The 17,082-nt window shown below is 43.1% G+C and overlaps 5 protein-coding genes and 1 pseudogene across 6 annotated transcripts; 4 read left to right on the forward strand and 2 right to left on the reverse strand.

Moving 5' to 3' along the window:
* Positions 1-216: 216 nt before the first annotated feature.
* On the reverse strand, positions 217-1,138 carry LOC105921457 (annotated as a pseudogene).
* A 2,876-nt stretch (positions 1,139-4,014) lies between these two features.
* Positions 4,015-4,815, reverse strand: LOC105921458 (gamma-crystallin M3-like). Its single transcript, XM_012857180.3, has 3 exons — positions 4,792-4,815; positions 4,372-4,638; positions 4,015-4,293 (listed from the first exon to the last, which is right to left on the reverse strand). Exons 1-3 carry the CDS (start codon positions 4,798-4,800, stop codon positions 4,015-4,017), a joined length of 555 nt encoding a protein of 184 aa, XP_012712634.1. The 5' UTR covers positions 4,801-4,815.
* A 564-nt stretch (positions 4,816-5,379) lies between these two features.
* On the forward strand, positions 5,380-6,304 carry LOC105921459 (gamma-crystallin M3). The gene is made up of 3 exons (XM_012857181.3): positions 5,380-5,421; positions 5,525-5,773; positions 5,969-6,304. Exons 1-3 carry the CDS (start codon positions 5,407-5,409, stop codon positions 6,245-6,247), a joined length of 543 nt encoding a protein of 180 aa, XP_012712635.1. The 5' UTR covers positions 5,380-5,406; the 3' UTR covers positions 6,248-6,304.
* A 2,191-nt stretch (positions 6,305-8,495) lies between these two features.
* On the forward strand, positions 8,496-9,303 carry LOC105921460 (gamma-crystallin M2-like). Of its 2 annotated transcripts, none has more exons than XM_012857182.3 (3): positions 8,496-8,504; positions 8,586-8,828; positions 9,028-9,303. In XM_012857182.3, the coding sequence occupies exons 1-3, from the start codon at positions 8,496-8,498 to the stop codon at positions 9,301-9,303; spliced, it is 528 nt and encodes a 175-aa protein (XP_012712636.1). The 2 variants fall into 2 exon arrangements, with proteins under 2 accessions (XP_012712636.1, XP_021169077.1); XM_021313402.2 differs by having other exon boundaries at positions 8,586-8,819.
* Positions 9,304-11,776: 2,473 nt separating this feature from the next.
* Positions 11,777-12,548, forward strand: LOC105921463 (gamma-crystallin S-1). The gene is made up of 3 exons (XM_012857185.3): positions 11,777-11,881; positions 11,960-12,202; positions 12,279-12,548. The coding sequence occupies exons 1-3, from the start codon at positions 11,873-11,875 to the stop codon at positions 12,546-12,548; spliced, it is 522 nt and encodes a 173-aa protein (XP_012712639.2). The 5' UTR covers positions 11,777-11,872.
* Positions 12,549-13,886: 1,338 nt separating this feature from the next.
* On the forward strand, positions 13,887-15,813 carry LOC105921465 (gamma-crystallin M2-like). The gene is made up of 3 exons (XM_021313438.2): positions 13,887-13,904; positions 15,033-15,347; positions 15,475-15,813. Exons 1-3 carry the CDS (start codon positions 13,887-13,889, stop codon positions 15,745-15,747), a joined length of 606 nt encoding a protein of 201 aa, XP_021169113.2. The 3' UTR covers positions 15,748-15,813.
* The last annotated feature ends 1,269 nt before the right edge of the window (positions 15,814-17,082 follow it).

The following is a 17,082-nucleotide window of genomic DNA, read 5'->3' on the forward strand; positions in this document are numbered from 1 at the left end:
TATTGACAAATGATTGTAAAAATAATATTCAGGAAGTGGATTGTGGCTCAGAAATCCATGAAAACCCAAAGGAAAAGGACTGTAATTACACTAATAAGTCATGTACTGGACCCAGCTACAATAAAGCATTTAACAACCAATGTCACCAGTTTGAAACCAGTTAATTTATTGTGCGTATCACAAATCAGGAGGTAAATTGTACAGTAAAATGGGAATTAAAATCAAACAATAAACAAAGGGCACAAATCACAGATTGAGGCTCCTCCTTTTTGCCTTTCACTTGTCATTATCGCTAAAACAAAAGTATCCAAACTCGTCGGCTAAGTAGAAGCCGGGAGAGTTAGGACTCTCTGATGCGGCGGATCGAGTTGAACCGCATGTCGCTGCTGATCTCTCTCAGGTTCTTGTACTCGCCGGGCTTCAGATACAGCATCCGGCCCTCGAAGTTAGGCAGCTCGAACATCAGCCAGTAGCCGTCCACCACGTTGCACGAGTGCAGGTCCGACATGGCGTAGCTGTCCTGGATGGAGTCGCAGTCGTCGGTCAACTCGTGCATCTGGCCTTCGAAGTTCGCCTTCTCGTAGATCTGCATCTTGAAGGGTCCAGTGTGCTGTGCGGAGCGGGGGAGCAGTCAACTTCATCAGGCTTTCTACCTTTACAAACTCCCCTAATATGTTATTAAACAACATCACAGTAATATTTACCACGGGGACGATGTGGCAGGACTGAATGCAGTCACTGAACCCGATTGTATCCTGGTACTCGGGGTACTCCCCTTTGGTCAGGAGGTACTGCAGCCCCCTGAAGTTGGGCTGGTCGTAGACCACGAAGACGCCGCTCTCCACCTTGCAGGAGCTGCACCGCCTCAGGTGAGACGTGATTTCCGAGCAGTCGCCGATGCACTCATACGAGCGGCCCTTGAAGTTCCTCTCCTCGAAGAAAACGATCTGTGGAGACAGACAGAGCAAGCGCTGTTGATTTAAAGTAACCGTGCATAAAATTCAAAATGCGTTTTTTAGAAGTGTGCAGAGCAGTGCGGATCATTTGTACCCCGCATTACCTTTCCGCTCATGATTTCTGTTGTTTTTCTCTCTGGCGCGCTGCCTTTTATGCATCATGTGACATCAAAAGAATCTCCCTCTCGATTGTGCGAAATCACTGAGTCAGCTCATCATGGAAAAAACCCCCGCTATACTGTACATCGAAGCTGTGAACGCTGCAGGCGTCCTAATTAAAATGTTATCCAGGCAAACGTTATGATGACAGTGCAGAGTGAATTTATTCGGGTTTTTTTTTTTTTTTTTTTTTATCGTGCCGCTGTTGTTTGTGTTTGTTGAAAATCACAGGGATGGAGTGTCAGTGCAGGGAGAAAGCATTTGCTCTCTTACAGATTTCCTCTGTTTTTGCTTTTGTCTCAGATCATCAAACGCATTTCAAAGTGGTACAAAGATAACCTGAGTACAGACAGAACCCTTGCCATTAATTAAGAATAAAGAAAAAGCTATATAGGGACACTTTTAAATTAAATAACACCTCTCACTTGTGAAATTTTTAATTTCTAAACAACATTTTAACCAACCACACCAGAGCTTATTACCGTCAGAATCGTAAATATAAGAAATCCCTTTGGCAGAAACTGTCTGACAACATGAAGCAGGCTAAAATCTGTCAAAATCGAAGGCATAATGCCTCAGTCCCACAAAATTAGAGAACAGAGAAACAAAGCTATTACCAGACAGACATCTGTCTGTCTGGAAAGGGCCACGATGCCATTTCTGACACTTGGGGACTCCACAAACCACAGTGACAACGTGTTTACTGCTAGACCTTTAGAGCAAAGAAACCCTTTACAAAACCTGCATGACAACAGGAAGAAGGTTGAGCGAAGATTGAAAACCAACTTATCAGTTTGGGTTACAAAGACATTTCTAGCAAACCACTGTAGGAGTATTTATCTACAAATGGAGTAAACAGGCAGCAGGACTTCCCATCTAAAGTGACACCAAGAGAACGCCGACGGCTCATCCACGAGGTCCCAAAAGATCCCAGAACCGCATTTAAAGCCCAGCTGGCCTCACTTTTCACTTTTAAGGTCAGTGTTCATACTTTGACAGTAAGAAAGAGAAACTGGGCAAAGGTGCATCTCTCACTGCTTCTCCTGTAAAATGGGCTGGGGTTTCTTTTCTGCCAGGTGTCGAGCTAGGGGGAAGACCAGGATAGGATTGGCCACCTCAGGTGACACCCAAGGCAATAGACAGGTCACTACACCTTTAGAGTTGTCCCAATAATCGAGATTTAGATATATCATTTTTAAAAAGGATTAAACGGTAGTAATTTGAATCAAAATCAATATAAACGGACCCATTTTCATTTCCCTAAGTCGCTTCGTCATACAGTAGCGCTGGAATTAGACGGACACTGAATTCCTCCCTCCTTCTGGGCCTCAGGTTAACATTCACGACCGACTGTAAAACAGGAAGTCGCTGCGGGGAGTTTAAAATCCTAATATCGCAAGAACGTCCAGAGGAGAGTCTTTGTAAGCCTGCTCAGTCAACAAAGTGAATGCAAAAGCGTCGCAGGACCCTAAACAGGCCAAGCAAGCTTGGAAACCCCGAGATCCAGCTGGGTAAAACCAGAAGAGAGTCATTTATCACAATCCCTTGATAGCAATGCCTGCTGCCAAGAGTGGTGCAATCCGTTTGGTTTAGCAGGCGTGGGCTTTTTCACGTAGATCATCTAGGATTATGTTGCTTTTTTAATTTTAATAAAATCATCATTTGAAAACTGGATTTTTTTCGTTTACATTTAGTTGATGATCTGAAATATTTAAGTGTCCAAAGACACAAAAACAAATCTATAAGGGGGAAATACTTTTTGACAGCAGAGGAGATGCGAGAAGTCGAAGTTTCTATTGCAGCATGCAGTTTTTTTTAATCTATTTATATTCTAACCCCATTTTTAAACTATTGGGAATAAGCAAATAACAATCTAAAAATTGTAATCTGTCGCGATGCCTCTGCAAATATCTGAATATTTGGTTGAAGTGTTCACTTCTGAATGAATACAATTTGTAATGTAAAAAGAAAGCAAAAATAAAAACATCTTTAGCATCAGTCCTTTTTTATATTTTGGCTAACATGCAGCTTTTGCTTTTTTATGACTCTTGGGATGTATTCTGCCAAAATATGTTCAAACAACAAGTGGATAACCCTCTTAAGCTGCTTTTACATCGTCTCCTTCTATGCTATGTGTCCCAGGAAACTGAAGAACATCTGGCCCTATACCTCAGGAAGGGAATTTAGTGTAATCTCATTTCATCTTTGAGTCACTTTTGATGTCCTTAGTGCTGAATAGGGCGTGTGTATTGGGATCCAAGGTGTGTAATTCACAGTGTTCGACTGCATTAGGACAAGATACATAACTTTTTTACCAGTTTTATTTTGATTTTTTTTCCCTTGTTCAAGGTTCAACTGGAAATCTGGAAGTTTATTTTTGTTGGTCCATGAGTGCCTCCAAGTGGTCAGATTTTTAATGAAGTAGTGCAGCCAGTCACGAGTTTTAAACATCCTGGTTGCAGAGTCGAGTAAAGTGTCCGCATAATGTAGAGTGAGATATTAGATTGTACAGTAAAATGTAAAATATTTACAACTCTTATAATTCACAGTTTTGTCTCCGGAATAAACTGGCAATGGGTAAGATAATTAAAAATATTTTCAGTCATTTAATAAATTAGATAATGTAGTTTCTAACAATGCTAGAAAGCCCCATATTTGGATATTGACAAACTACTTTTGCTTTAGAAATGGAAAGTTTGCTGCAGGGAAGACAAATTAAAAGTGATTTCATTGTTTTTAACAAGTTCCTCCTAAAAATCATTTAATATTTATTACATGTTGGGTGACTCGGTACTCCAGACATTATAAAGTCAGCTGAATTAATTCTTGCTGGTCAAGACAAAAGATGCAACGAAGATACTTCAAAAAAATGTTTTTATTTCCACATCTTTTACAACACTTAACACACATCCATGATACGTCTGATGGAGCTGATTTTCATGATGTTGCTCATCCCCAGCTCCCGGAGGTTCCTGTACTCGCCGGGCCTCACGTACATCATCCTGCCCCTGAAGTTGGTCTGCTCGAACATCAGCCAGTGGCCGTCCATCACGTTGCAGGACTGGCAGTCAGACATGTAAAACCGCTCTTGGAGGGACTCGCAGTCGTCCATGAGCTCATGCATCTGGCCTCCGAAGTTCTCTCTTTCGTAGATCCTCATCCTGAACTGTCCCCGGTGCTGTTAAAAGGAAGACAACACAATCAGCCTAGCTGGCTCGCCAAGTGAGGCCTCCAGACGACGGTGAAGACATCTTACCATGGGAATGATGCGGCAGGAGCGGATTGTATCCATCATGGCCATGCCCATCATGCCCATCGTGTTTCCCATGTACTGAAAATCAGGATACTCTCCCCGCCTCAGGAAGACCTGGTTACCCATGAAATTGGGGCGGTCGTACACCACGAAGCACCCGCTCTCCACCTTGCAGGAGTTGCAGCGATTCAGGTGCATGTGGATGTCGGAGCAGTCGCTGCCACACTCGTAGGAGCGCCCCTGGAAGCTCCTCTCCTCGTAGAAAATGATCTGCAGCGGGGGACACAAGAAGGAAGAGTGAGACACTGCCGCGTATTTCGGGGCGGATTTTCTCGTATACGTCAAAGCCAATCAAAGCCCCTGATGGTTGCGTGGGCTGAATTGCTTTAGCGGCGTGTCAACACAGGAAAAATCCGACATTACCCTGCCCATGGTGACGATTCTCGTTTCTCCAAAGGATGCCAAGCAGCGCGGCTTTTATATACGCCATTGGCTCCAGACCACCTAGCTCACCTTTGTTTGAAACATCATGACTCATCATGAGCTTCACGTGGCTTTGCATTGATTTTTGCTTTACAGTTCACCTCAATAGTTATTATACTATGTTACCTGGAGTTCAGAGAGGTTGTGCCAGGTCACAAAAAATGAATATTTGTGGGGTTTTTTTACTAATTTTCTAAAGCAAACGTCTCCAATTTACCAGAGCTTGTTGCAGTAGTAGTGTTATTACAGAGCTAATGCTCACCATTGCATTGCTTTACATGCATCTTTTCTTTTGGATAAAGAGGTGAGTTCAACGGTTGAAGTCACTGGAAACCGACATAAAACCCAATGTTCAGCTGAGAGTAAACGGATTATTGCAGATCCTGATGCGCGCCAAAGTCTGGCACCCTGCAGTGCAGCGCCCTGCCACAATATAGAGTGATGACTCAAAGGTTTCAGCACAAGCCATGTGGAAATACTATGGCTGTGCAATGTATAAAAAGGGAAAAGGGTCCGTGTCGGTGCTGTGCATCTCTCAATTAGCTCACAGTTATCATGGCCATGGGGAGGGTAAGTGAAATCTTCCAAACAATAAACAAACACACACAAAGATTGGGGAGCGAAAATCTCCCTCCTGATCTACAGGCCGACTGTCTCTCCTGTGTTTTTGTAGATCATATTCTACGAGGACAAGAACTTCCAGGGTCGCTCCTATGAGACCAGCAGCGACTGCCCGGAGCTGACCTCCTACCTGAGCAGGTGTAACTCCTGCCGGGTGGAGAGCGGCCTCTTCATGGTCTACGAGAAGCCCAACTTCGTGGGCCAGCAGATGCTGGCGAGGAGGGGCGAGTACCCCGACAACCAGCGGCTGATGGGGATGAGCACGAGCGACTGCATCCGGTCCTGCCGCATGATCCCCATGGTAGGTGGATGACGTCATAAATTATGTTAGAACTGACTTTTTTTGGCAAACGCTAAAGGAGAAAAAAAGATGGAGACACTCTCTCTTAAAGCAACTTTAGGAGTGAATCGATTTCTCCCTGCTCAGCTGCAATTGCGGGGCTTAAAGCCAGGTTTTAGCTCATAATTCCAGAGTCTTTCTCTCTCCCCTTCGCAGCACAGAGGACCCTTCCGCATGAGGCTCTACGAGAGGGAGAACTTCGCGGGCCAGATGCACGAGCTGTTGGACGACTGCGAGAACATGATGGACCGTTTCCGCATGTCCGAGTGCCAGTCCTGCACCGTGATGGAGGGCCACTGGCTGCTGTTCGAGCAGCCCAGCTACAGGGGCAGGATGCTGTACCTGAAGCCGGGGGAGTACAGGAACCTGAGGGAGATGGGGATGAGCGGCACCACGCGGTTCAGCTCCATCCGGCGAATCGTGGATGTCTGCTAGCGCCGAAGTCTTAGACCGGTTGGAGGAGAAATAAATAAATAAAGCATGCTGAAACCCACTTCTTTTTGTGTCTGCATCTTATTCTGACCCCCAACCAGACATGGGAGGGTGTTTCTACCGTTTCTGGTGCAAAACTTACATTTTAAAAGAAAGTGAAGCCCAAACCCTTGCTACTCTAAAAGCTCTTATTTAGCAGCAAGGATATAAAGGTCCAACTGAGATTTTTATTTATAAAATAAAACAGTAATATTTAAGAGGTTCTCTTGATAAATCCCACAAGAAAGAAGAACCAGAGGTTATATAACAACTAAATCGCAGATGCAGAACGTTTGGACTCAATGGCGTTTCTCTGTAGACGTCTGTATCTGAACCATCGACAAACGGTTCAGCTCAGCTCGTTTAAGCCGTGCTCACGATAAATGTCCTCCTGATGCCATTTAGAAGACCTACTGTGCCAGATCAGATCCATCCACCTGGACTACACCTCAAACCCGGTTTATTCAGCGCAATCCTGCCTCTAAGACAAGGCAAATAAATTCAGCTCATCACGTAATGCGAACAGCTCAGGCGTCACCTCTCCCAGCTGCATGAATCGAGTGATTCTGCAGCAGAAACTCATCCCAGCTTATGGAGGTTATAATGTAAAACATTTGTTTTTGACAGGTTTCACCGTTTTAGGTAAGTCGGGTCAAACTTGAACTCATGCTGCATCAAAGTGTCCACCCTGAACTGCATTCTGCACGTAATGGTGCCATAGATTCCTTCAGCCTGAAGGTTTGTAGGAAAAGAAAACCAGGCATCGAGTCTAAAATTAATAAAACACTATAAAGGCAGCATCATCGAAAAGTAATGTATCTGTTTTTATGCACATTTCATTTGCAAATTACCTATACCCTTCTCAATCATTAAGGAAAGGCATTGTCATTACAGCAGTGTTACACTCACCAGCATTTTGCAGGTTTATTATTAATAATAATAATACCTTTATGTATAAAGCACTTTCAATCAAAGTGCTGAACAGTAGGTGATAAAAAAATAGTAAAACAAGAGATAAAACATTACAATTAAAAAAAACAATAAAAACAAAAGGAAGCACCACTATTAAAACAACATAGTATTGAATTAGGCTGCATAAGATAAGCTTTAGCTTGGCTTTAAATGCCTCCACAGATCATGCCTAGAGGGAGATTGTTCCACAGAGGAGGGGCACGAAAGGAAAAAAAGCACTCCCTTACAGTGTAAAAGGTTGAATAAATAAGAAGGTGATTTAGTATGAGGTAAGATCTCATAATTTAGGACCATTTAGTGCTGTAGGTGAGCAGCAATATCCTAAAATCAGCTCGAACCTGACAAAGCAGCCAGTGAAGTATATAGATATAATATGATTGAATTTGACTTTGTAAAGAGTCTTGAGATTATATGTTTCATGAATTGGCGCTATATAAATAAAATTGAATTGAATTGAATGGAAGTGACGTCAGCAACGGAGCGATTTGCTTGTGTTTCCCAGTTTTGGACTAGATGCAAGCAGCCACGCTTTGAACCGCCTGTAGGCCTCTAAGTCTTTCCCGCTGGTATTTATCTTTGCAGAAGAGCTCCAAGCTTTGGAGGCTTGAAGCCCTCTATGCCATCACCCTAATCTCTACTTCCCAACGCAGAATCCTTCTCAGATCCAAGTTGGGACTCTGGATCTGAACTATTTGCCCCTTCCAATAAACTGATAAGACGCTCCAAAAGAAAAAAAGCATAGAAAATTATCAAAGCTACTAAAAACTGTGGAAAAACACCCCCGTGTTGTTGTTTTTGCGCTGTTTGGAGACGTAACAGGATACTATTCAGGTTATATAAGTCGTATATCCACTTTCCAGGATAGCCTACTGGCTGTGCACATAACAAAAGAGCGTAAAACGTCACAGTTGACATGTTGGTTTTTTTTGTGCCGTACACACAGCAGATCAATCAGTAGGTTTATGGAGAGTTCCTGAAACACAGATTCAGGCCAAGTCCAAGGCCCTGGAACAGTTAGCCCGGCTGTCTGCAGCCGATCCTGTGGCGTTCCAGCATGTGTTTGATACAGACTCATCATCGAGCCGCAACAAAGGCCAATCAAATGACACCAAGCTGTTTCTGCTGATATGCAAATCTAGCTCATCCGGGCATCAAAGACCCGCCACGCTCTGCACATTTGCTTAACGCATAAATACTTTGACGGACCCGCAGCAAAGAATCGGCTTCACAGAGCGTCCAGATGGGGAAGGTGAGATGAAATCTTTTGCTGCGGCAGAGCCTTCGCTCGACTGACACGCTTTTCTCGCCTCTCTCTCTCCGCCCGCGGCAGATCACGTTTTTCGAGGAGAAGAAGTTCCAGGGTCGCTGCTACAACTGCAGCAGCGACTGCGCCGACCTGCACTCGCACTTCGGCCGCTGCAACTCCGTGCGGGTGGAGAGCGGCGTGTGGGTGATCTACGAGAGGCCCGGCTACAAAGGCTTCCAGTACGTCCTCGGCCCCGGCGAGTACGCCGACAGCCAGCAGTGGATGGCCTTCAGCGACAGCGTCAAATCCTGCCGCGCCGTGAAGAACGTGAGAGAGTGACTGGGCCAATTTTGCATTTTGTTCTGAGAAATCGGACATTTTTAATTTATTACGAAAGTTTTAGTCTTAGTTCTGTCTCTTCTTGTTCTGTTTCGGTCAACTTGCATTTATTTGTCGTGGCGTAGCCTAAAACCTTGCGGCGGACAAATTGATGATCGTTGGTCGAATTTAAAACTTTCGTCTTTAGATTTACGGTGGTGCCTGGAAGCTGAGGCTCTACGAGAGACCGGACTTCGGGGGGCAGGCGTTGGACTGCTCTGACGACGTCCCGTCGGCCTACGACGCCTACAAGATGCGCGAGGCCTACTCCTGCGTGGTGACGGACGGCGCCTGGGTGCTGTACGACCTCCCCAACTACAGGGGGCACCAGTACCTCCTGGAGAGGGGAGAGTACCGGCAGCACGGCGACTGGGGCGCGTCGTCTCCCGGCGTCGGCTCCTTCCGCAGGATCACGGAGTTTTAAGCGATTTCTAAATGCCTGAAAAAACAATAAAGTTAAAGCAAAGCCTGACTTGTGTCTTTATAGAGTTTAAGGAAAATGTCTCGTAGACCGGCAAATGTTCTGGTGAGACGTTTCAATACCACTCAATCGTGGGTATAAATGTCGTTATTTAGGCTTTTGGTGATTAATTTGCACAAAAAAACTACTTCAATACAATTTTTGATAAGGAATTTGAATTTTCTTCCCTCTTCTGCAGGGGTGGATCTCTCCCAATTTTACATCATCATAATCTTAGCTGTAAAAAAGAATCACTTGTTTGTCCGAAAGCAAAACAAATATTAACACCCAACAGACTCGTATAGACTGGAGAAGTTCCTTCTTGAAAATGAAGATCACAAACATTTTATATCAAAATTTTGTTCTGAGATTTATCAGCTAAATCTGGACAAACTGGCATGGTTGAGGAAATCCTGGGAAACCTTACTCAAATGTGAAATAAACACTCAATTATGGGATAAAATCCTGCTCCTGCCATCTTAAATCTCTGTTTGTAACAGATTTAAATAAAATGCAGTGTACCATTTTGCATAATGTATATATTTCGCCTTATATTTTTAGCAAGTACTATGTGGGAACACTTTTACTCATATGTAAAAGTTCTGTGGGCACTAGGTTTTACTGTTTGTGGGAATGTGTGGTTATTCAGTCATTTTGGAAAGATGTATGTGCCAAAATCAGTACAGTTATTGGTCAAAGTGTCAGAAAACCCACTGATGTGTTTGTTGGGACACATTCCCAAGTCACTAGTAAAACATGAGCATGTGATACAGTCACTTTTAATGTTAGCAAGGAAGACCATTATGGTGAAATGGGTGGGCAGTGAACCCCCCTCCATTTCTTTATGGACTGATCTCTGATGTTATGACTCTGATTAGACTTGGACATTACATTGATGGAAGTCTTCAATTCTTTACAAATACCTGGAAAAAGCCACTGGAAACACTGGGAGTGGAATGTAAAATGGCCTCTAACGGACAACGGCTGTGGATATAGAATTTATGGATGGACTCTTGGAAATACATGTGAGATGTAGTGCTGATTTTGTTATTGACCAGTCTTTTACAAAGTTTGTATGTTTGGGAGAAATTAAATAAAAGTTTATTATAAAAAAAGAGAAAAAAATATTAATTCCCCTAAAATATATAATTGTAAACCTAATCTTAGGGCCCTGAAAAACCTAGTTGCAGCCCTGGATCAAACGCTGCTGTGCACGCTCCCCTAGGTATCTGAGAAGCTGCATGCAAACCCCTGACTGTGTGCACTCGTGTTCATGATAAGTGGACTGGAGACGATTCTGGAAATCCAAAAAAAAATGTATATTTATAATAATAAAATGAGTGAATTGTTGTATTCTGCCTGTGAAAACCTTCTGACCAGGTCGTCTGCAGTAATGAGAGTGCCGGGGAAAACTGCACATGAGAAGTCCTCGGTGAACTGTTGCATTATTTCTGCCATTGCCAATTAAAAAAGACAAAAAATAAGCATCTATCAGTGTTGTAACATGTCCAAAGAGACATAAAGCTACTGTCAACAGCATCACTATTAAATCCATATATCCCTTCCTATCTTTCACTTTTTCCAAACTCTAGCTGTAAGATAATAAGTACACATGTATGTATATATGTACAAATGTATACACGAATGTATATGCACATATATACGTGTAGGTACGTATGTCTGTAGGCGTATGGATACATGTATATATATATATATATATATAAGTATATATATATATAAATGTTTATATATGTATATAAACCACTATGAATATAAATAAGACATCATATGCCAAGTCCTATTTCTTTTTTGTATTTTTTGGTATTCTTTTTTGATCCATTGTATGTATGAAGATTCACTGTACATAACTGAATGCACCTTCTTGTATGAGCCGATGTGATGAGTGAATTTCTCCATTGTGAGATCAATAAAGACTATCTTATCTTATCTTAATAAAAGGTATGCAAGCATTAAGGCCATCACACAGTGAGCCCTTCAAGGAGGAATCCGTGTTTGCAGGAGGCCGAGGCACGTGGATCTGACTCGCACAGCCTGAAAACTGAGATTTCTCTTGGCTTAAGACTTCTTGAGCGGTCAGCGCTGCAGCAGACTGGTTTAGATCGACGACCTGAGCAGGTCCAGACCTAAATCCATTTGGGAATCTTCCCCCTTCATGCGCTGCTTTGTGTTGGTTTGTCCAAGGTCACGTTGGGGCAGTCTCTGGTGCCTTCCTGCCTCCCTGCCTGCCTGCCGGCTCACTGACTCAGCTCTAGGCGCTTCACCACAAACCCGAATGTCCCGCGGTGCCCCTGTTGTTGTCAGCACGCTCTGCTGCAGCCCGGCTGGTTTGCTTTGTTTCGGGGGCGAAACGGGTGCCACCGCTTCGGAACAATGTGATCAGCCTGGATCAATTTTTGAATCGCTGATTGAAAAAAAATGCCCGTGCCCTCATTGTTCTCGTTCTGTATAAAGAGAATACAGGCGGTGGCGGCCTTAATACTTTATTTAACGCGGCAAACTCATTGATGGGAATATGGAAAAGGTAACACGCGACGTTCAATCTAGCATGCCTCTGTTAGCCGGGTGCCGCGGGGGGCCTAACCCAGACGTTGTGTTTCAGATCGTCTTCTACGAGGACAGGGGCTTCCAGGGCCGGCAGCACGAGAGCAGCGGCGACTTCAGCGACCTGCGCACGTACGTCAGCCGCTGCAACTCCATCAAAGTCCTGGCAGGGTTCTGGGTGGTCTACGAGAAGCCCAACTACACGGGCCACCAGTACGTGCTGGGCCCCGGCGAGTATCCGGACTACCAGTACTGGCTGGGCATCAGCGACGCGGTCAGGTCCTGTCGCGTCGTTCGACACGTAAGTTACGCCGAGACTCGCGTCAAAAAAAAGGTCAAAGAGCACGCTGAGGGTTTTCCGTCCTCGTGCTGCCCAGGTGGGGGACGCGTGGAGGATGAAGATCTGGGAGAAGCCGGACTTTGAGGGCGAGTCCGTGGAGCTGTCGGACAACATGGCCGCCTTCCAGGAGCGCTGGCAGAGCCGCGGCGTCCATTCCTGCAAAGTGTTGGAGGGGGCCTGGGTGTTCTACGAGCAACCCAACTACAGGGGGCGCCAGTACCTGCTGGAGAGGGGCGAGTATAGACGCTACTCGGAGTGGGGGGGCCGGCAGCCCAACGTGGGCTCTGTGCGCCGGGTAAAGAGCTGAACTCCGCAAAAAAAACGTCTGGATGTGTCTGAGAAATAAAATAATAATCAAAGTGGGACTTTTTGTTGTTGTTGTTTCACTCTGTTGTCGGGGTAAATTAATTAGTTCTAGTTTAAAACAAATGCCAACCAATCACAATAGGTTAGATAAGAGGCCGTTCAGAAAATAGATATATAAACTTCCTGCTAAGCGAAAAAGGGGACATTTTTATACCCTGTAACTTCTATATGTTTTATATTAAATAAAAAACTAAGAGTAGTCAAGTATTGGCTTTTTTCACACTGCAATGTTTCAAATAAGACTAGTTTAAAAAAAATAAATAAAGGAAGAAACACAAAAAGCAGTTTTTAAATGCTGGATCTATTCTTTAATAGAAACGTGTCTGTCCGTGTGAGAAAAAAGTAATCGCCCCCTAAACCTCCCAGCTGCACTGCAAAAAGGGAACTAAAAGTAAATAAAAAATTCTTGTAATGACTGTATTTGTCCTTGGTTTGAGCTGGTAAATAAGATTATCTGCCATTGGAATAAGATCTTTGCACTTAAAATAGGAACAACTCATCTCCATCATCTTATTTCAAGTGCAGGGTATCTAATTATCTTATTTTAGGGGTAAAAACACTCATTCCACTGGCAGATAATCGTATCTACCTGCTCAAATCAAGGACAAATACGCTAATTTCAAGAAAATTTGATTTACTTTTAGTTCCTTTTTTGCAGTGTGGTCGTGGCCGTCGAGTTTTTTTTGGTCTTTTCATCGCCGTGGAGGAATTTCTGGCATAGTCCTCCTCAAACAATTGCTTTAATTCAACCACACTGGAGCTTCAGCTGCCTTTTTAAAGTCAAGCTGCTACACTTCAATCAGATTTAGGTCCAGACTTTGACTAGGCCAATCCAAAATCATACTATTTTTATTAGAGGGGGACTTAGCAGACGTTGGCAGAACTGCTGCAAGTTTTTTTTTTTTTCCATTCGTCAGAAGGAAAGCAGAATATTTTTGGCGAAGCATTAGAAGCGGTTCGGTGATGATTTCCCCAGATCGACAGATGGCGTTTCTGCACGCAGGTTCAACAGACACGACACCGTGTGTGTTTAATGGCAGGAGCATTTTAACGCGTTCACCTCTTGGGCAAAATATCCCCATCAGCTCATCAGAAGCCGGGCAGGAAAACAATTGCAGAATCAGCTGGCACCTTAACGGAGGGCTCATTTGAATGACAGGAATTGTGCTGGTATTGCATTTCATCGGCCTTTATATAAAGGCGGGGCATCAGTCATGCAGGCTGAATGAGAGGGGGCTTTAATTCGATTTGCTTTGGAGGACCATAAGGTAGCCTAATCATGGAGCGCACAGGGAAGGTGAGTACTGGATCTTCTCTGTTATGGTGAAGAGCAATGTTTCTTACTAAATGCTCCGCAGACAGATTGATCGCTTTAATCCCTAATTAATGTAAACCAAACGGTTTCATTGCTGCTGCTGCTGCTGCTGCCTCTGTTTCAAGCAGGAAAATGTTCAGGAAAATGGCTTAATGTGAATACAACGAAGAAAATTGTAGTTTTGCACATCGTTGTTTTTGCTTTTGACTTTTTAAAACAGTTAATGTATAGAAGAAGCTTTGAGAAAACAGTTTAAGAATGATCTCTAATCTACCAATCAGTTATCGCTGATCGTTCATTAAAAAAGAGCAGCTTCTAGTTCTGCAGAAAACTCGAATCCTTCGGGAAATTAATGTCTGACAGGTAAAGAAACTACCTCTGTATGTAAATGATTAATATCAGTCAGCTTGTCTTGTTTTCTCTTTATTTTCAACTGTCCAGTTAATGTTATTATTATTATTATTATTATTATTATTATTATTATTATTATTATTATTGTTTTTGTTGTTGCTGAACTTACAGATGAGCACCTTCACCACAGTTTCTTCATTTGTGTGCCATCATTTTCTAAAGTACGGCATCAAATCAGAAAATAGCCAAATTTGTTGTTTTATTTTCATATATAATTAAAAAAAAAAACATTTGTGAACTACACCAAAGGCTAAATTATCAAAAATAAAATAAAAGATAATTAAAATAAACACTACATGAATTAGTTTCGTTCAATAAATACCTTTAAACAAATAAACGCAGCCGTGTATCATAATCAACTCAATAAAATGATAGATTTCATTTTGCTGATCTATATAACATAAATATTTACCTGTAAAAATATTTGATTCAAATTTAAAATGTGAATTTAATGGTATTTTTGAGCACTTGATCCTTTGATTTAACTATAAATATTGTATTTATTTAAGGAAATTGTTTAGTATTACGAAGCAAACATAATTATTTCACTCTTTTCAACGCCAAAATGGATCCTATAGCAATTTAAAAGCTCACTGTGGTGCACTTGTTATTTAATTATGCATTCATGTCGGAAGTAGCACTTCACATTTACACCTTTTTACCACCAGAGGGCGACAGTGAGCTCTGTTTGCAACCTAGTTTGCTTGCCCTGCTGGTACTGGCAGCCATAGAGGTGGATCAAATGTCTCTAACCCAGAATCCCGCTTTCAGATCTTCTTCTACGAGGACAAGAACTTCCAGGGTCGCTCCTTTGAATGCGGCAGCGACTGCCCCGAGCTCAGCTCCCACTTCAGCCGCTGCAACTCCATCCGAGTGGAGGGTGGGACCTGGGTCATCTATGAGAGGCCGCAGTACTTGGGCTACCAGTACGTCCTCTTCAAGGGCGAGTACCCCACGCTGCAGAGCTGGAACGGCTTCAGTGACACCATCCGTTCCTGTCGCCTCATCAGACACGTAAGTCCTGGCAGACGCTCTCGGGGAAAGGTTTTAGATTTCTCTTGAGGCGATTTTTATCAAAATAGACGGTGAAGATAAGGGATAAGCTTTTTTTAACGGACTTCTCGATTGCTCGACCTCCCAGCCATCCAGCAGGCACAGGATCCGCATCTACGAACGTCCGGACTTCAGCGGCCAGATGATGGAGTTCAGCGAAGACCTGTCTGACCTGCAGGACCGCTGGCGCCACCACGGGGTGCACTCAGCCCACGTCCAGGACGGGATCTGGATCTTCTACGAGAGTCCCAACTACAGGGGACGCCAGTACCTGCTGGAAAAAGGGGAGTACAGACGTCACTCTGAGTGGGGCGCTCTACATCCGGCCGTGGGCTCCATTCGGCGTGCTGTGGACATCTAGTCACAAACAAGGCCTCTCCTTTAGCTCACCTGATTCCCTTCTCTTACCTTCTAAACTGAACCTTCTTCCTAATAAATTATAGACAAACTGCAACAGAATCGGTGTGTTTATTCAGTTCTCATTCAAAAGTTAAGATGAAAAAAGTAAAAAAAAAGATGACGAGAACAAGACATATTTGTCTCAGGTGTGGCATCTGATCGCGTTCTGTTCTGTTTTTAATAACCGCAACTGATTTTTGTTCATCCACTTTAATAATTAACTTGATTAGCTGATTTTTTTTCTGTGTCATAACAATGTTTCTTGATATGAAATCACATGCCACCGGGAAAACATGTCCATTTCCACTTCCATAGTGTATTTTTTATGACTTTCAGTCATAAAAACATTAATGTGTAGGGTATTAGTTTATTTAGACGTATCATTTAATTCATTCAACAGTTTAAGCAAACTGTTTTAGTTACGCATTACAACAATTTCTTGTTTATATTATTTTTTGTTTTACTTCATTAAAAGTGTTTTTTTTTTTTTTGTGGCTGCAGCTTTTAATTTAGCAGGAAGGATGAATAGGAAGTCAGCGTGAGTGCCACCTAGTGGTTCAAAAGCTCATTACACATGATGAAAACAATGAAATTCAGAATGGAGAAAAAAAAGCAGAAAAGAAAAACAAATAATTCAAAAAGTGGGAATCTTTTAACTTAATTTGCTTATATTCTAATGCTGGGGATCAATAAACACATGGAAGTGTCCATTTCACAACTAATTATGGTATTTTGCCTCATTAGTAGTAGCGAGTTTCATTCGTGTACGGTAGCTTACCTGAAGGACAGTGGTACAGCAGGGTTGCCGTTATTTAGTTTTTAGATTAGCTTCTCAATGTTCACTATTTGAGTTAAACCAATCAAATATCGCATCAAGTCAGAGCGCCAACAATAAGGGGAAAAAGGTCATACTTGCATCACAATCTGCAGATTTGTTTGATAATCAGCAGTGGGACTACAGGGTGCAATTTCCTGTGACAGGATATGTTGTTTTATATCACGCTTGTCGATCTGCCAGAACGGAAGAATCAAACGGGGCCGTGTGGCGTGGTGCACAGGAGTAGACGTGTAAACAGGAGACGCTGCAAATCAGTAACCGAGCTGCTGAGCTCAGCTGCTGTTCAAACGGGGACTTTTATCACACGCAGATCCGTTTCTGGCCTGTCCTGATGCTGACCAGGCATTTTTTTCGTGAAGAGCGCAAACAATCGGTGCAGCTCTTTAGAGAAAATGGGGGAGAAAAGTCCACTTGGACAGGTCACTCAGAGTGAAATCACAGACTGGGAGTTTCTTTGAT

This window comes from Fundulus heteroclitus, chromosome 24 (genome assembly GCF_011125445.2).
Source record: "Fundulus heteroclitus isolate FHET01 chromosome 24, MU-UCD_Fhet_4.1, whole genome shotgun sequence".
Lineage (NCBI taxonomy): Eukaryota > Metazoa > Chordata > Actinopteri > Cyprinodontiformes > Fundulidae > Fundulus > Fundulus heteroclitus.